The sequence below is a fragment of the Mastacembelus armatus genome, chromosome 9 (assembly GCF_900324485.2).
Source record: "Mastacembelus armatus chromosome 9, fMasArm1.2, whole genome shotgun sequence".
Taxonomy (NCBI): domain Eukaryota; kingdom Metazoa; phylum Chordata; class Actinopteri; order Synbranchiformes; family Mastacembelidae; genus Mastacembelus; species Mastacembelus armatus.
Genome location: NC_046641.1, coordinates 9,640,775 through 9,661,426, shown reverse-complemented (window position 1 = coordinate 9,661,426; position 20,652 = coordinate 9,640,775). Strand labels below are relative to the sequence as shown.

General features: G+C 40.0%; 1 protein-coding gene across 1 annotated transcript in view; it reads right to left on the bottom strand.

Annotated features, from left to right (window-relative positions):
- Window positions 1-20,652, bottom strand: part of trpm3 (transient receptor potential cation channel, subfamily M, member 3) — a 122,542-nt gene that overhangs the window by 42,568 nt on the left and 59,322 nt on the right. The window contains 5 exon segments of the mRNA XM_026321317.1: window positions 8,133-8,304; window positions 9,385-9,509; window positions 11,267-11,480; window positions 12,478-12,679; window positions 13,793-13,872. Of these exon segments, the coding sequence (XP_026177102.1) occupies window positions 8,133-8,304; window positions 9,385-9,509; window positions 11,267-11,480; window positions 12,478-12,679; window positions 13,793-13,872 (793 nt within the window).

Genomic DNA, 20,652 nt, shown 5'->3' with positions numbered 1-20,652 from the left:
GAACTGCATAATTCACAGAGGAAAAAGCATAGTCTGTCAGACAAGCACTGAGTACAAATGCATGCTTACATGCTGTATGCACACACTCACACAAACACAAGCACACGCACACATTCAGAAGCATACCATTACGCTTTGCATCACACAGCCTCATGCGGCCCTGCAACAGGGACAGTTACATAAGGAGAATATTTTAGGGGCCTCGCCTACTTCAAAGGGGTAAAACGTCACTGTGCCACAACACATCACACGACCATACACCAATAGGACAGAGTGTGAGAGAAACACAGACTAATGACTTGGATTTTGTGTCTGATTCTTCTATTTTTATTTGGATGTCTATTTTTGTTGTTGCCTGCTTGTGGATTTGTGTTTATGTCAGATCAAGCATTGATATTAATGACTGGTGAGCTCTGGATGCAATGCCACAGTATCTAAAGCAGATTACTGTTCAACTGAAACCCACAGAGGAGCAGATGAAGAATGGAAAGCACAGCTGTGTCATGGCTAATTTTTAAGAGAAAACTCTGCCTGCCCCACACACACACACACACACACATACACACACACGCACACACACTGGATCCATGAACAAAACATGAAGCTGCCTCCAAAAAACTGCATCATACCCCAGTGCTGTTCTTGCAGGCTTTTGTGCGAACTGAAACCTTACACTTACCAGTACTATTCCTCTGTCAGCTGCTGCTTCTTGTGACTTTGCAATGGAATTCTTTAAAAGTAATGTAAGTTTAACCTGTGATTGTTAGAAAGCGAGTCCTAGAGAGTCCTTTGATCGATTTTAGCTGTGGTCTGAATGCATCTCTTATAAAACAGATAACACCAAGTATTTGAACACATTCAATATGGTTACATGAGTAGGCAATTTCAGAAGAACACCAATTGTTGAAATATAAACCCAAAGCTGGAAAGCTAATCTGTTACAGAGCACATAGTGAAAATGTAATCCTTCTTACTGGGGTTCACAAAGTATTTTAGGTTGCCACATTGCAAGACTGTTCTCTGGACAGCTTTCTATTATTAAAGGACAAACTTTAAAATCAGTCTTTCACACCTACGCCTCTGTTACAGATTTATTTTCAAAATATAATTGTTATTTTTTATAATGTGTACATACATTTTTTAATAACACACGCCTCTGTCTGTTGCATTGCATTTGGCCTTTCTGCCATTTTTTCCCTTGCTGATTGCATTTGTATACAGTTCACAACAAGCCAATGCATTTCAACACAATTCCCGAACCCTTTTTCTCTCTCTCCCCTCCCTCTCTGTATTTCATATATATTTTTTAACCTAATGGCCACATTTTATCTTACAAGGAAACTACTTTTTAAAAAAAGTGTGAAAAAGCAGAGGCAGAAGAAAAGAAGAGACGTGGCTAAAGAGAACCCATGGCCACAACTTTCTATATTTATCCAGCCTCAAAAGCGAGGAAGTAACGAGAAACAGAAGGAATTAGGGAGGAAAAGAGAAATGTGTAAGTAAGACACACATAACGTGCTTAAATGGTCCTAATTAAGAATCCAGCAATGACTCACTGTCGATGTGTATGCCTCTGTGTGTGGGTGTGTACAAGTGTTTGTGTGTTTGTCCTTGTATGTGTCAAATTAGTATCAGCATGACTGGAGGAGGTGTGCTAAAGTACGTGGGTCATTGTCTTCACACCCGACACCACAAATAAAAAAATAAAAATAATAAATAAATAATTTAAAAAAAACCACTCTTATCCACACGCACAACCACTTTCATTCTAGTAACAACTAAAGCAGACAGAAAAGCTCAAATCAGTGAAGTCAACATGACTTGACAGGCTACAGAACAAAAGGTCAGGGGGTCCGGCACATCAAAAGGGCAAAGCCTCTCTCAAAATTTACTTTTTCAGTCAGGATTTTGACTCACAGGAATTAGATGTTCTGTGCCACTTTTTACCTGTAATCTCAATCAAGCTGTGTAGTGCTCCTACATTTAGGTATGGAGTTAGGGCCAGAGCGAATCATTACAAGATGGTGGCACAGTTAAAGGCAGCACTTGAAGCTTTTACATAGCTTTGTTTTATGTGTATTTTGTTTTCGAGGAGCAATAGAACTTTTTCACTACAAGTGTTCACAGCTGTTTTTACATAAGGGATAAACTCTTCGACTGTGTTCTTAATGCTGCAGCTAGTCTGGTGGTGATACTCTGCTCTCCAGAGAGCCTAGAAGCCTCAGAGCTGTGTGATGATCTTCAAAGGGACTGGCCTGAGCTGCTTTGTGCCGGCTATCGAGCTAGCTGGCTGCTCTGAATACTGGGTAGAGAAAACAAACGACTCGGGGGAGAGCAGGACTGGAGGTGTGTGTGTTTTTATTAATAACTCATGGTGCACAGACATGGCCATGGGAAATAAAGGCCACATTCATACACACTTTGCTCTGTGTGAATATGCAGCCCTTTTAATTATTACTGAATGGGGAAATTGCGTTATGCAGGAAGGACCAGCACAGTGGGAGAGATGATGAAACATCATGAAGTTGCTGTGGTGATAACTTTTCAGTGTCTGTGAGTATTAAAAACCTCTCCTGCATTTTGGTATCTAACAGGATTTGACCACAACAATATGTTCCTCCAACTGGACTTCAACTGCTTATATTTCATTGTCTCACTTGTATATGAAACAACACACGCCAAACAACCTATGCATGTTTTCAAGCAAGGCAAAATGTTCGTGTGAATTAGGCCAAGTCCAAGAATTATTAACCTGAAACTAGTGAAAGCAATGTATCATCCCACTAAGTCAAATAGCTATATGGGTCGTGGGGTAAACTGGATCAGTAAAGAAGCACAGGGAAGGAGCTGAAATCCTGTTCTTCAAGGTGTAAAAACATCTATTGATATCTAAGCTTCACTGGAATTTGTTCTGATACAAGTCACCTGAAATGGCAACTAAAAATGAGATCTTAGCAAACTTCAGTTTGCAACTTTTGTTTGTTTCTTACCACTTGTGCTTGCCAAAACAGTATGGATTCAGCTCACATGACAAACAATATACTCTACTGTACATCCCTACCCTGGCCCGCCTTCAAATGATCCATAAAAAGCTACAGTAAATGGTATTATGCCACAAATGCTGTGAGTAGTTGTCAATATGTCATGTTGCTTTGACTTCAGCCAACCATTAATTATTGAAAATGTAAGAAAGCAGTTTATTGTATAGCCCATAATCACAGTTTAAATCCTAAAGGGGTTGTCTATAATAAATGTATATGACAGGAAGTAATACAACAATAGAACCAGTAGAACATTCCTGATCGTCTCACGTCTCTTTTTTACCACTCGTTCTCTTGCAAAAGATATTTACCACAGTTCACACTACTGATCATACACTCAGATTCTTTCCACACCACATAACGTGTTGTCAACTATGCACATCCTCAACCAGGAACCATACCTGGAGCAAGTCTTGTGTCCAACCTGACTCTACAGTAACTGACTCAGTTTTGTCTCCACCACAGGGCTGAACACTCTGGTGGTTCATATTTATCATTTTTGACATTTTTGTTTTAGTAACCACTCATGCAAAAACACTCTTTTTTTCAGGGGTTGCAAATACTTTATCCACTGATTCACAACCTGAGTTTCAGTTCAGCGCGTCATCACTACAGCACCAACAATACAGGGACCAAAACCTCCAACCAGGGGACTCATAAAAAAACAAACAATTTCACTGCTATTTTAGCTTTATTTGATACAGTGTGTCAGGTTTTTTTTAAGACAGATTCAAAAAGTGTAAGTAATCTACCTGCCTAATCTATCTAATCTGTCCAAAAACTCGGACAGCATAAAGAAAAAGTGACATTATTAGCAAGAGTCTGTCCAGGAACTGATAGAGCTTTAAAGAAGAATATTATCACCTTCATGACTTCCCATGAACCACAGAACAACTATAATCTCGTATGTATGGTTGCTCCATGGTGGAGGTTACAATGTCGTCTAATCGGCCATGCAAGGCCTTATGGCTTCTGGATTCAATTACGTTTAAGTATGATATGATTAATGAAACCACTGCTATAGGACTGTGAGTGAAGGTTACACAGTAGACACAGAGTTAAAACACACACATGCCTACACCTATGCAGAAATTCAATATACAAAGTGCTTATGTGTCCACCTTAATATTCCAAGTAATTTAGGTGAAATGGAAGAGGGCAAACTCAAGGTGCCAAGAGAAAATAGGAAAACATTCATGGATGAAGCCTATTATGTCCTTTTCACTTTTTTTAATCCTGTTTTTTCAGTGAAGACACCTCAAGGTAATGTCTCATCTCACTGCCTGCATCCTCCTCAGCTGCCTCACACTTCCTTCGCACTTTATATAATTCACTCCTCTTTCTTCTCACTCGCAATCTCTTTTCTCTATCGCCATTTTCTCACTTTTCTTTTCCTCTCTTTTACTTTCCCTCTCTCCCTGTGCCAGGTGTGTGATTAAAAAGCATTACAGCCACTGCTGGAGACCTGTCAAAAGAGCTGTGCAGCGACTGAGTGAGTTGTGCTGAATAGTGCCAATCATTTTATTGATTTTTTTTTTTTTTTTTTTTTTTTGACGACATCTGCTAGCTTCAGGAGATGGTAAGGAGAAGCTCAAAAGAAAGAAATGTCCCTGTGTGTGTGTGTGTGTTTGTGCGCACGCATGTGTGTGTGTGTGTGGTGTTACAGATCCTAATAGACTGTGTGTTGGCATGAGCAATATACAGTATATTGCACTTTTTTAAAAGACAATTACATTTATATACAATTATGAAAGTGACTTGTGTAGCCAAGTATGGTGACCCATATTCTGAATTTGTGCTCTGCATTTAACCCATCCCAAAGTGCACACGCACAGCAGTGAACACACACTATGAACACACACCCGGAGCAGTGGGCAGCCATCGCTTCCCCGGGGAGCAACTGTGAGTCCAGTGCTTTGCTCAGGGGTCTCACCTCAGTTGTGGTATTGAAGGTGGACAGAGCGCTGGCTATTCACTCCGCCCCACTGACAATTGCTGCCAGTCCTGAGACTCGAACCCGCCCCTTTCAGGTTACAAGTCCAACTCCCTATCCATTAGGGACTGCCCCCTATGGCCAGGAACTAATTATAAGCTCTGCTCCTCTATTTACATGTGAGGCGTCCTGTGCTGCCTAAACAAATTCTTTGTTACAGTCATCCAGACTCTTTTGCACTGTCTCTCTGTCCATGTTCTGTCATGCTAGACCACGTCTGGCTGAAACTGTCATGAGAGGGCAACGCATTTCCTAGTGTGAATGTGCTTGCTCCATCCACTGCATTTACAGCTTCCCAACCGCAGTTTCCTGTCTTGTCCACTTTTCATCGAAAAGCCTTTCATCACATCTAAAAAGAATAAAACATAAGTAGAAGGTAGTTTATCCATGAGGTTTTTGACAAAAGGATGAGGTAAGAGGTTTATGAACCACCGGTTTTGACAGGTGCCAATGGTGATATCAGATGTTGTTAAAAAATGACCACAAATTGCTGCAACAGGACATCTCAATGAAGCAGTAAAATGATCATGACTTTGAGATTTGTTTAAGACATTGCAGTAATGAAAGAAGAAGTGCAATCAGACAATTTGTTATAACTGATATTTTTAAAAAATTATGTTATAATGTTGTGGAGCCAATTTGATTGCTGCAGCATTTCCTTCAGTGACATGGTAAAAGCTGTTGCATGGCAAATCACACAGAAGGCACGGAAGGATTAGCCATACGACTGCCCAGACATCACAAAAATACCACAGGGGGAGATTACGCATATCTCCCCACCACACTTCTTTCATCTTGTGTTTGTGTGCACACTGTGTGACTGTGTGTTAGGAAAAAAAAAAGAAAAAAGACCTTGTGATTATGTGTGGTCTACAACCCACATGTTAGTGGCATTCAAACTAAACTGCTTTCCCCCGCTTTATCCTCTTTTCCTTTACAGGACCTCAGGCTGCACTTGGATCCCTCAGGAGTCCTGCTGTGAGGAAAATTGATGCACTCCTTGGGTGACTGTGGATAGGTAATCAAATCAAGAAATTGTCCTTGTCTGCCAACCCTACGGTGGTAAAGGAGGAGGTAAAGGATCCACAAGCACAACAAGCTACACAAACACACACAAAAACATACAGTAATTCTACACTGGGGAAGCATTAGTTGAAAAAGTGTGTATTTGTGACAAGTCACAAAATACCAAGTACCATACTCAATTATACATGTGCAGGAAACATTACAATATTTATCACTACTACACCTGAAACTGACCTTAACAGAAAACAGTAGTCGTCCTGAATGGCATGTCATAATAACCACAGTTGCTGTCTCTTCAGACACCGCTGAAGTTAATGTTTCTGCAAAATAGTCTGTGAGTGGCTCTTTGTTAAACATGGTGGGCAGCAGCTTTAGAACACACCTATAACCTGTTTCATCTGTGGCTTCCTGGAAGTGTTACTGCTCACTTTGGATCCTGATCTGTGCTAAAGCCTCTCAGAAGATGGATATCATAGGAATAGCAGATTACCATAATATACTGTGGATTGGTTAGATGCTTGTATGACAACTGGGCGTCCCTTTGCCTTCCCAGCCCCTTTTGTATGAGTCCAGGCATAGGATGACAAAGGGAAGTCCATAGGTCACAAGACTGGACGATGATCAGAGAGTATGTACATGTGTGTATCCTGAAGTAATCCCTGAAGTTTAGAGATTAAGATGAATATGGTAGCGGTAACACATTTTGAGAGTGGCATTTAACACGTACTTATAAAATCCCTATCAGCAAACATCAGTGACAGGTCTGAGTCTGCACAGAAATGGCATTGTCAAAGATAAGGTTTGTGTCATGACACTGCTCTTAACACTGTAATAATACATCTGCTTGGTAAGACCTACTTTCTGACAGTTTTCAAATAAGCACCGCTGTTTAAACGTGTGCATTCTTGTGAACCAAAGGAAATTATTATAAAATGCTTTTATCTTGACAAGAAAAGAAGGTAATAAATAAATCATGGTTACAAATAGCACTTCTCTGATTCGGGTTTGTTCTTGGCTCTGACACATTCTAAACAATGCTGTGAGAGGCTATTGAAAAAACGTATTTAAAGGTTATCAGAGAGGTTTGCGTGTGTTTGTGAGGCAGAAAAAGACAGAGACAATACATTTTGTATTTTTGCAAATCCATTTGGTTTCTAGATAAGGTACAATGTGGAAATTAAAAATGAAGAAATGCATTGTGACATGGGTCCACACTGCACATATTGCAAAGTATATGCATGTAGAGACAAATACTCCTTACTAAACATCGTGGACATCAACGCCTATATCCTTATACTGTACCAACAAACAGGTATTCAAATACACTCGCTGCTCTTTCATGAACATAATGTTCTTTTTATGCAACAAATTTGAGCTGCAACGGAACAAAGCGAGATTCTGCTCAGTTCTAACAGCATTGTGTAGTAACTCTTCTCTGTCAAATTATACAAAAAGAAAAGAAAAAAATTAGGCTGTCCTGTGATCTGTGTTGTCACCCCAGTGATTTAAAATGGCTTACTGCTTTGTACTATTAGGCAGCAAATAAAAATAGAAAAACTATTTGTAAAAATATAGATGTGAGCACATTTGACACCCTTCATCCCTTTATGTGTTTGTATATAAATACAATGTACTTGTGTCTGCACTGTGTATGCATGTCTGTGTTATTGTTAGCTGGTTTGGTAGCTGTGTGTGGTGCCCCAGAACAAGAAGACAAGGGTTATCAAGTTCATTTGAGGAAAAAGTTCATCTGAGCTGTCAGGAAGCTTTGAAAGAAAAAAAATAAACCTCTCCTGAAGGGACTCACATTTTCAAAGGCTTGTCAAGTTATATCACAACTGGCTAAAAATACACTGCATAAAACAGGTAGTGATAATTTTAGTCTGGTTGCACTTACAAGATAGACTTTGAACTCAATTAACCCACAGTGGTGGTGTTGATAAAGCAATGACTGCAGTTTCATTATACTGTTATCACTTGTTGTGTCATTTTAAAATATCTTTTCTCTACTTAGGGCGAGTTGGTCAGTCTGGCAATAGACATTACAGAAAGATACAGTGAACTCCACTCACGTGTGTTGATCTTCTGCAGGGAAATGTGTTTCTCAAGCTGCCGTCGCAATTTGACCTCAGCACCATACTTTCCCGTGGTGCCATTGTCTGCCAGGATGAAGTGGGAGTGGAGACTGTTTAGAACCGTCAACTTGCTCATAGGGTTGGACATGGTCTGATATGGACGCACCACCTACGCAAAAGAAGACAGCTTTTAACAAATATGCAAACACACTGTATGGGAAGCCCATAGCTGACAGAGGTATGCTGAAACTCGGAAAAATGTATGGTTTAATGATAATAAAGGCATGCTGTCATTAAAAAAACAAATATAATAATAAATTTGGCAAAGAGTTTTATTTAAAGGGATGCAGCTGTATAGCATCATCTGTGGCTCTGGATGAAGCTTTTTCTAATGTTTGAATAAATAACTCTGAGGTTGTTATCAGAGATTGACGTGGCTCCAGCCTGGAGGGTACATGTTTTTAATGTACATGTACAGTGTTAAAAACAGGGAATAGAATTTGAATGGTTAAACATTTCCAAGGCAGACAGGGATGTGAAAGGAGGCACACCTCATTGCATCTTGGGAAATGCATATCAGGATTAGCAATTTGGAGGTTACCGCACACTAGGGACTACGCATCAAGCTATCTGATGTTGGAGCCAATGACAGTTGACTCAGGTGAGAGGCGGGGTACACACTGGAAAAATCAGTAGTCTAACTCAGGGTCGACACAGAGAAAATCAGTCCGACACACACGCAGACATATGGGCAATTCAGACTCACCAATCAACCAGCAGCTTGTTGTGAGGCGGCAGTGCTAACCACTTCCCCACCATGCTGCCCCACTATGTAATTACTGGACTGTTATATTACAGTTAAACTCTAATCTAAAACCTATGCAAACACTGTATTAATGTTCCTTAGATGCTCGTTTGGTCATTGGGCAGTGAGTTGAGACCAATTAAGATGGAAAAATCATCTTAATTCTGCCACCAACATTAGGTGCCCTGCTTGACTTGTATAACGGGAGCTTATGATAAAACTTTAACTTCAATACAACATTGATTCTCCAGATTTGAAGGAGTCAGCATGTGCTCCACAGTCTCATGTGTACCCACCAGCTGCCCCACTCATTTTGAAGGATCAGATTCACTTACTCAGCATCTCACTTAACAAGCTACCAACTGTAATTTACAGATTTTGGTGGATGTGGTACATGTGACATTTTTCACTGATAAACACACAAAAGCGTGTTCTCAGACTTACATCTTTGCCAACAAGATCCTCCTGGTTTTCTACGATGCCCCATGGTGCAATGCCAATGGTGCAGATCTTCCCCCTTGACTTGGAAGCATGGTCTTTCAGCGCATCACCTACATGGCGAATTACCCCTGTGTGTTTATGTGTGTGTGTGCATAAATGTTTGTCAGGGGACAGAGAAACAGATAATAAATCAGTGTTGTCATGATCAATATTCAGCTGCAAGCTACTGTAGATAATGATACACTCCACTATGAAAGATAAACAGGATCCGTTAAGCAGTGTGGCAGACAACGTACAAAAACACACACACGCACGCACACACACACACACACACACACACACACACGCGCGCACACACACACACACACACACACACACACACACACACACACACACACACACACACAGACACACCCTCGGCTTCAAACACAGACAGGTCATAGCTCCAGGCCTCTAGTTGCTGTCCTCAGGGGGAGCAGCAGTGAGACCTGAAAGCCATCTCATCTCATTGCTCCCACTGACATTCATTCTTTCTCCACCTCTAAAATCATCTGGTCCTCCAATCCATCCATTATTTAGGCCTTTCTCTTCTTCCTTCTTACCTTTGCACCCATTCTGTCACTAAATCTTACTTTCTATTCATTTTTGTGGTCTCGTCAGTGCACTCTATCGCATCCACCACTGTTTCATATCTCTGTTCTCATCTCTCCTATAAACATTTTTGTCCCATCATTTTTCTTACTTAAATCTTACTTTTGTCATCTAGAAACAACCCGAGAGCAGTACAAACAGTGAACTTATATAATGAAGACAAAGCAGAACGCTACATGTTTCTTACCATCATAGTATATTAAAATACATTCATTTTGCAATACAACCATTCATTTTAACATCAGTGCGTGCTAAGACTTAGTTTCACTATCAGAAACACACTGAAGTTCACATTCACTCAGAAATATACTTTTGATATACATAACTCCACATTTATAGGTAATTCATGTGCTGTTTTCTCTCCACATTCTGGTTTTCCCTTTTATTCATTTGATTTTCATGTCCTCGTCAGAAAGAGGTAAGAAATCTGAATAAGCTCCTGCTGGTTATAAAAAAATTAAACAACTGATTTAATTTTGTTGTTTGCAAACGGTGCTACCTAATCATCTTATAGCTGTCAGGGTTTAAATGTTTTTTTTTTTTCATTTACACATCAAACCATCCACTTCTATGTTCAAGATCCAGTGCACTGGGCTCCTAATAAATCCTTCTTCAGGGCAAATTCATCCAGCTGGGCAGTATCTCCACTGACAAAGTGTTAAGTTGATATTCTCCACAACCTTGATTCTTCTAGGCTCTAACAGGGAAATTCCTGTGTTGTTTTCAGTGGAACACCCCACCTTGAAATTTTTCAGTTCATTACTGGCTTTATGGCCCTAATAGCATCCTCAGTCATTTCTATCAGGCAACTAATAAACACAATAAAAACAATCACCTTTTGTTCAAATAGTTTTCTGTGATTAAACTATGGTTTGCAGAATCAAATTCAGCTTTTGGTCAAAACATGACATCCTTCCCCTGAATTCCAGACACAACAATTAGCAGTCTAGACTCCCTGATACTGCATTTAAATCAAGACGCATGAAAGACCTGTCAGATTTGATTGCAAGTGTCTGCAAGTGTAGTTAAGTGCTTACACTTCAAATAACCCCTTGCAGTGTTCCAATGGCTAAAGAACTTTCCATGTCTGGTGGGCATGATTAATACTTTTTTAGTATCTGATAACTTATGGGGAACATTTGAACGCACTCATCATTTGTACAAAAAGCAGACTGCAGAGTACATAGTTTAGTTTGCCTTCAAAATAAAATGACCTGCTTATACTGTACTTTACCTGTGTTGACGCCGCCAGTGAATATCCAGGCTCCCGTTGTCATGGCAGCTTTGATGAGCCCTTTTCCAAAGACCTGTTTGAGCTTGGGTTGTAATTCAAAGTTTTGCAGGCCCCCATGGACTGAGATTAACAGCTTGGGCAGATCCAGCTGCCACTCCTTGGTCATCAGGTGAAGCAGCAGGTCAGGCTTTGTGTCATAAGACACTCGCACGTACTGCAAATAGCAGGAAATATGTCATTAAATGTACAGTAGCACTTCTGTTTCACTTTCAGCCACATGGCGACTTGGGCTGTGCATGTACCTGGAACATAAACATACCAAGACGAATGCCCATACAGTACATAGACAGTACGTGGACACAGCACATGAAGCATTAGGTCTACCGGCCCAAAGGTATAGCTTTCATTTTACCAAGTTGCAAAAAATACTGAACAGATGTTTACTATGATTGAAGAATCACATGGCTTATGGAGCATCTGTTTATCTATCTAATTCATACTCAGACACCAAAATCTAACATGTGTCTGAATAAATAATTTAACTCTGGGAGTAAATCTGACACAATTCAGTTTTAACTGTCCAGACTCCCAAAAAGCTACAGCATGCTAACTGTGATTGTGCCACTATGGTTATCACAGATGGTGACTGTGTGTATAATATTTATAAACTGAACTATTTTGGGATGGATCAATTAATCAGCAAGAACTTTATCAGCAGAACTAAGGAGAATTTGGTGAATAAATCAGTAAATATATTCTTCTACCTTTATGTGTGCCAATCCTCTTTTCATATTTGTTGAGGACCAGTTGCTGTAATCTAACAATTTAAGATAACACAGGCACCTGTTGAAAATGTTACATGAACATTTGCTACAACATATTTCCAACACTGAATATCAGATTATAAAAACATTTGTAAGAATGATATTTCTCCTAATGTCATAGTGACATATTAACTCTACCAGAGCCAAACCCGGGGCCACTAGTTCACTGCTTTCTGTCTTGTGTTGTTTGGATGTGTATATTTGAACAACCATTCTTCTTTTCCTTTCGGCTGCTCCCTTCAGGGGTCGCCACAGCGAATCATCTGCCTCCATTTAACCCTATATTTGAACAACCATAACTACACAGTAACACTCTGAGCATGTTGACCATCAGGAAGAAAAGTCTCTGGACAAAATGCAACATAGTGGATTTGTTTCAGGAGTCACCATGGCTTTGTTGGAGTGTCCTCCTCCCTGGAACTCAATGGTGCCGAAGGCATCAGTGGGGCTGAGCTGTGTGTGTTTGCTGATCGACCACTTCTCCGACAGGCTGTCGTTCTTGGCCAAACGTTCTGCCTTATCATTCTGACTGGATGAGATGCCCGGGGGCAGACCCACATGCTGACCTATCAGACGACCACAACAGCACCTGGATGAGAGGGGAAAGTAAGTGTAAAAGTAAGATTGGAATATTATACAGTCCTTTACAAAAAATAACTGGAAGCTTGAGAAGTCTCAGCCCTAAGCACAGCTTTTGTAGCAGCATGGAGAAAATGGAGAGGGAAAAAAAGACTGTGTGTGATTGAGAGAGAAAGAGAGAGATAGTGCATCAGAGCTGCCATAGTCATGTGCCTAGCAATAAGAGGTGGGCAAGGCTGAAGTGACAGCTTGTCATCTGACTTTTATCTCCTGATTGGGAGGAGAGAAGGAGCTGTAGGGCCTGGCAATCTTTTACAGGCTCACTCTCTTTGTGTTTTCTGTGCTTCACAAACCTCTGTCAATTTCTCTCTCTAGTTCTCCTCTCCTCCTCGCTCTCAAGAACTACAGGAGTTAGCAGAATGACAGTATCCCTACATGAATACACACTTATTCAGATATACTGAATGCAGCTTTCATTTTCTGTGTTTTAACCTTACAGGATGGAGTGGGAGCCTTGGGAGAAAAGGGAGTCAGGAGGCTTTGATTATCACTTCTTATTTGCATCATTCCTTCCTCTGCCTTATATGTCAACGCAAGTGTTTTTAGCTCAAAAGAGAAACCGTTATTTCTTCATTTCTCATGCCCCCCCCGCCCCACTTACCCTCCCTTCCCCTCCCATTCCCTCCCCTCCCCTCATGCTCCTGGCTTCCACCCCATTTTCTCTAGTTATGCTAATTCTGTTTACCTGGCATTTACTGTGTGTAAGAATGAGTGCCAGAACTGCACGAATAAGACTTGACTCCCTGAGCTTGTCACCCCAAGCAAGAACATGAGCAGCTGTAAAGATTTTACCAACATCACTGTATTAGTGACTTTGCTGAGCAAAACCAAAAAATGTTGAAAGTGGATGGTGCGTGTCCTTGTCAAAACTGTTTTATTTTCTTAAAGTAAGCTTTTCATTACAATAGTGTTCAGATAACATAATTTGCCCGATAAAAATGTAAGTTTATAGTTTGTTATACTGAAAATGGGTAAGAACTATGTTTCTGTGGAACTTTGAAAGATTTTACTGTCTTCATGAAGTTGACTTCTCCTCTTGTCCTTCACATTCATTTGTACTCACCTATGGGGGTCTTTGGCGCTCACTATGATATGGACACATTCTCTCTTGCTGAATGCTCTCTCTATCCACGATTTCTGTGCCTGCAAAAATTGAGACAGAAGAACTCAGTCATTTTTTGTCAGATAACGGAGCTGTGACGTGAGCATGCAGGGTAACAGCAGAAACAGGGTCAGTTCATGGCTCGTGCTTGACTATGGAATTGAAAGAAAATGTTTTCTCGTCTTTAAGGAAATAAGAACAGTTCTGTTTTGCAGGATGTGTCTTGTAAAATAACACATTAAGAGCGTCGTTACAAGTGTTAGGCAAGTTACTTGAAAAACGTTATACATCAGACATAATCGCTATAAAGGTAATTACATTAATTTACTATTACTCATCAGCATTGTTACTTTACTTTTATTAGAGTCAGTTCTTAGTTCCATCATAAATTTCTTTTAAAGAACTCCAAATCCTCCACACCCATGTCACATTGCTTCTCTTTAAATACACAGGCATATCAAGCTAAGTCCTCTCGTTCAAAAGTTGTCAAATCTCTAATCTGACAATCCTTTTTCTAGGGCAAGGTACCAAATGTGTGTAATGTTTTTGATATTTGAGAAACAGTTCTGAGTTTCAACCCAATATCCCCGTGACCTCAAGTAATCCATAACTTCTTCTTTTTTTTTGTTTTTTTTTTTTTTGCTGAGTAGCTGCCCACAGGCTCTGCTTCAAATGCAAGAAAGTCATTTCATGGCTGGCTGACACCGTGGGCACTAGTAAGGCAGGGTCCTCTGCAGTACTCATCACGCGACACTCTGCTGTCAGTGGCTCCCACTCACATGCTCTCCACTGCCCTCATCTCTCCATTTTTTTGCTTATCTGTTTGACAAGTAACTGATATGACTGCGGCCACATGCACATCATAAAGTAGCCTACCTAGAACAAAAGACAAATCGCATTTAGGCAATGCAGTAATATTTCCCAGCAGCAGTCCAGTTTTGAAGGATTTCAAACAGAGTATATACTGAGGTGTTAGACCTCATGTCAAAAGTTTCAGTTGAACAAAAAACACATCCAAACCTGATGTAAAAACAAAAATCATTGCATTAGATGCACAGTCCCTCCCACATTACTCACACACTAAAGATCCTCTGACAGAAATGTTTTATGCTATTTAGTGACTTCAGCCCAAACCAGATGAGATAAGCTGGGAAAGAGAACAGGATGGGCACTGAAGCAGTTAACAGAGTCCTTAGATACCATTAAGTGCAGCCTGATAAGTATGTGTGTACATGCACATGTGTACATTTCTATGACACTGTGTGCATGTACATGGTCTTGTTCTTACAGTGTACATAGATTTAATAAGTATAATGCAGCCAGTGGAAGAGGGTAGTGTATGTGTGAGACTGTGAAGCAGTTGTATCTGCTGCAGGTCTGAGTGACAGAAAGACTGACTGGGGCCAATTATCCTGCTAAAGACACAACCAGAAAAACATGCAGCACAGAATGAGCAACTGTTGTACATCAAGAGATGTTTCCACACATACATGCAGGAATCCTTGACATAAACAAGCAAGGATCCATACAAAAAGAGGTGATATCCTCTATGTAGCAAACCTCTCTGAGAGCTAATAAGAGAGGGAACTGTATCTGAAGGCTTAAGATAAAAGTAAGAAAGAAAAAATCAAGTCTGCTTGTTTTATCTGAAGACTTATTATATATGATCTATGTCTGTGTCAGCTTTATCAGTGACCAAAGAGTTGTGACAGTACTTAACTTGCTCTCTCTGGCAGAGTTTGCAGTGGCCTGAAAGCAATAAGGCTGCATTTCCACAAGAGATAAGAGCCTGCTAGCGAAGAGATACCATGCAATAACACAAGGTGAAATACTACAGCTACATTTTTATTATAGTTGCTTTATATTTCTCACTACAACGTAAAGAGAAACCACTGCTTTTTGAGGGCAAATGTCTGTATGCATTTCTGCTTCCTATCACTGGTTGGTCTAACAGAAGACATAAGGTTTACATTATAGACACCTGCCTGCATGTGTTTTCATGAGAACAATCTATGTTTTGAATACTTCAGCATCTTAATACTTCAGTATTGTCACTAGTATATTGTACATCTGTTTTATTAAAGAAGGCTGAGGGACATGAGGAAATGTATAAACTGCAGTTACTGCTTCAAAATCCAGGTGACAATAACCATCCACCAAAATCCTGAAAGAACATAAACTGAATGAAATACATGGGGTTGGATTTCACCGAAATCACTGTATGACAAAGATTTTTTTAAAGGTCACATGAAGGTGTTGCTTTGCTATGAAGATAACCAGGTTGTGAAGGGACCTTTGTTATACTGCCAATAATAATGTTTTCGGGTACATAGCAAATAGAGGGTTTAGTGCTGCAGGGTGTTTCAGCTACAAAGATGTTGTTTTATAGCCTGATGAATGGTTTGGAACAAATGCCAGAGAGGACTGTGATGTCTTTTTAAGAACTGGTCTTTGGTTTTGTTTTACTATAAGTACTGTAGTTTTAGAGAAACTAGTGAAAAAACAGTGACATGCTGTATTGTTTCTTCTCCATGCCGGCATGTATTAAAGTGAGAGCACGCTGTGTTCTTACTTCAAATGTTCCTAGACCTAGCACCTCTGAAATACAGAAGAGGAACAACAAAATGACAACAAAAATGGAACGGCTGCTCCACTGATCAACACCTGAGTCCAGTCTGACGGTTTACTGCCAGCCCATGCTCTGCTTCAACAAATGTTTGACTGGTGGCAGACAGACGACACACACATTTAGGACATTTCTTAATATGGTAACTATAATAACAACTTTTAATTAAACACTTCTATAGAACGGCAGAATTCAAGTGTGGCAACTTACCAAAATAGAGACTGAGAAATCAAAATTAATTTGTCTTGGCTATTTGTACTACAATCACCAGTTATTAAGGACAGAAACAGAAACACACAAATTAAATAATAAATACCCAGTGACAAATATCTAACATCTCCTTACTGCCAACTGACCCAGAGTAGAACAGATTTAGTCTGTTTCATCACTTGTCAAACCTAAATCATATTTATTTTCATTAATAAAATCATAATGTATATCTGCTTTAGGAGCTCAGAATTTTTTGGTTTCTTTTTCTCTCTGCAATGCATTTATGTGTTATTGTATGTTAATTACTGGGGAAATAAAATACAATATTAATGCAGGATTTTCTGTTGTGATTATGAGTAAATTACCCTCTGTCATGTAATCATACAAACAATTTTCTACTCAGCACTATGTGGTTCAAAGGCTGCGTTTCCCAGGTTGACACCAATACTCCTGGATGTGGAGCATGTCTGTGTGAAGTTTTGTGGTGACGTAGCACAACATCAGAGGTCTGGAGAAGGACCGAATGTCACCACGGGACATTTGCAGGCAACCTAGAGGATCCACCGACACATAGACTCTCAAACCTGCTGCAGTGGAAACACACCAGCCATGAAAACAAAAGGACAGAGATTATTATGGGAGATCTGCCCTGGCACTTCTCCCACCCAGCAGAGCTGAGAGCTGCTTGTACAGGGCTTTCCTCACTGCCACTACATCAACAAATGCCCCATCCGCCTGACTGACCCTGTCACACCACGGCACGCCAAAACCACAAACAGCCGGGGCCTGCACACGGGCACACTTACCCTAACACCAGACTTCCCAAAATTAACCATTACTCTGGGGGGCTGCTTTTAGAGATCAGCCTGGCTACGATGACTCAGCGTGCCACAACAATGCCCCAAGCCCCATTCTTTCTCAGACATGCTAAAACAGTGTATTCATCCGCATGTTCATCCTGGAACAAACTAGTTCCACACAGTGGAGCAGCAGCTGTTTTTAGATTTGATTTTTACAGGTGGCAAATTGACAAATGCTAATGCATCACAAAAAGACTTTTTAGATTCTCAGAGAACATCCCTAAAAGAGCGACAACAGAGCATATAGGATAAAGATTTCCCCCGCTCTGTGCTGTATCTTTTGCTCTAGCAATTCTTCTTTTTTCTACAAATATGATACACATCATTTTTCTGCTCTGCCTCATACTGTTGCATCTCTTTTTTCACACTTGCTCTTGCATGCTCTAGTGTTGTTGCTTATGAGATTTGACATGGTATGATGAGATGGCACATGGCCTGCACTCCATTGTGTAATTAAGATTTATCACTGGGGCGCACGCACATGCACACACACAGACACAAACACACCAGCTGTCTGCAAAACTGTGGACTGCATCTTGTGTGTAAGTGTGTGTGTAAAGGGGGACTCTGCAGCAAGTGAGCAGCATCTGACAGCCTGTTAGGGGTCTTGACTCCATTACATTCAACCTCCTGCCATATCCACCTCTTCTACCCACCCTCCTTTACTATTGTATCTCCCCTTTGTTATTGGCAGTGGCAGGGAGCTGAATTGAGACCCATATCCAATCAACAGCCTCATCTCTCTCCTCTCTCCCTGCCTTTTTTCTCTTTTCCTTTAAACATAAATGACTCAGCTGTGGGAAGCCTGTAGCACTTTTACACAGAACATGTTTTACCATTGAATATGAGCTTTCTTAACAGAGTTTATTAAAAACTCATTTAAGAGCCAAAAGACAAACATATGTAGTGACACTAACCCCACACATTCTTTTTTTTTTTTTGCTTTTTTCCTTGCACATCTATTCTAAAAAAGTAATTAAAGCAAAATCATATCAAATCACCATATTTCCTCTGCTGCTGCATTAAGCCTTTATGTTTTTTTGGTGAGCTCTTCACTTGATTCATAGTGAATTTAGTTTTACTAAAAGAGGTGTGATAAAAGTAAAAAACTGAGCTGCTTCCTCTTCTCTAGTTCGATTTTAAATATACCAAGAATAATGATAGATAGATAGATAGATAGATAGATAGATAGATAGATAGATAGATAGATAGATAGATAGATAGATAGATAGATAGATAGATAGATAGATAGATAGATAGATAGATAGATAGATAGAGTCTGCAGATAGTGATGTCTTATGACAAATCATAATAGAAGATTATTATAAAAGGTACAGTCCTCTTATGGTGGATTTGATGCCCCTTAAGAGTAAATGTGAAGTTGTGTGCTAAAAAGCCAAAGAGTTAATATATATTTATAATATTGTTATCTTGAGTGCAAATAACTAATTATGTTTGTGCTACAATATAGGGTAAAATTACTTTTTGTATTACTTCAAATTATTCATCATAAAGTAAACAGCTCGAATAAGACTAATTTAAGCAACAAAAACAGATCTTCTTATTGAATATTTGGACAGATACATAAGACACTTTCAGGGAAACAAAATCTTTTTTATCTTAAACACAGATTATCATTTCAATTAATTAATTACTGGAGTAAATACAAAGCAATCCAAAGTAAACCATAAAATGAGAATGGATTTCCACAACAGGAGACATCCTGATTTAAATTTTGAATAAAAGCAGAATTAGTCTAAAGCACAGTACACCTGGTTTTCACAACTCACCTGTATTTTGCGATGGGCTGCATTGTTGTGGCCTGTCCTTCATAATCAATGTTGATGGCACTGTTAGAGACGTGAGCTGTACATAAGAACTAAAATGCACTAAATGAACCTGGTTAAAGCAAACATGCTCAGACGACCTCAGTCCACAGGCAACTGGTCTAACTCAGAGTAATAGCACTGCTCGAATGTGTGTCGATGTGCTAGTGTGTGTGTGTCAGTCAGTGGTCATTGTGCTGGAGGTACACACTGGGTAAGCCCTGAAACCCCTCTAAACTAGTCTTTACTTATTGCTCACAGTCTCCTCCCTGCTTGCAGCCCTGAATAGCCTAACAGGCTGTGTGCGTGGGCCAAAACATAAAAATAGGAAAAAGAAAAAAAAAAACTCACATGAAGACACAGCTAGTTAACTATCTCTCAGTCACAATAGTGACACAATAGTGTCTGACTCCCCCAAAATATTCAAGTTTGTAGCCATTTCTAGAAAAGTCTGCTTAGAGAATTAACTACCTACCTGCACTTCTCACAGGTATCTCATCTGTTTTAGATTCAAATTAAAATTGGACTGTCAGGCCGTGTGTGTGCATGCATGTGTGAGAGAGAGAGAAAGAGTCGCATCTCCACAAGCCACATTTCTGTCAGAGACCAAGACCAAAGACGGAGTGTGAATGGCAAGAGAGCCTATTAGGTGGCGCAACATGACATTCGTCTAGCCAGCACACCATCATTATTTTGTCTTAAATGACACAGATGGACACACACATTCGTGTTCAGGAGCATTTGCGACTGCACTTGCACTTTTCCTGTTATTTTACAGTACAGGGCTAGTTTCCTACCTGTTTTCATTACGGGGATTAATGGGGCTGTAGATAATACGGACCAGGTTTAATTAGCAGGAGCAGTGGGAAAAACTGGGCACATAAGACTGTAATCTGAATTAAATGAAGCCTAAGAATACATAGGCAGGAAAAACATAAGACGGAAAGAAAAACTTTCCAGAAACTGTAATCCTCCTTAATGTGAAAACACACACACACACACACACACACACACACACTAATAACAAAATGTGAAAGCAAGTAAAAATCATCAGAAACCAAAATACTTCCCCAGAACTGGTGTAACTCTAAACGCTTGGAGGAGTGCACCTGCGCTCAGCACAATCCAGATGCTGCAAGGCACCAGAGGCAGGTTTATGTGTGTGCACATGCATATGATTAATCATGCACACACAGGCACACACAAACACACACCTATGAGAAAGCAGTGACCATGACAAGGTCATAATTTTCCACTTATTTGCATGATTGTTACCTAGGAAAGGATAGAGACATACAC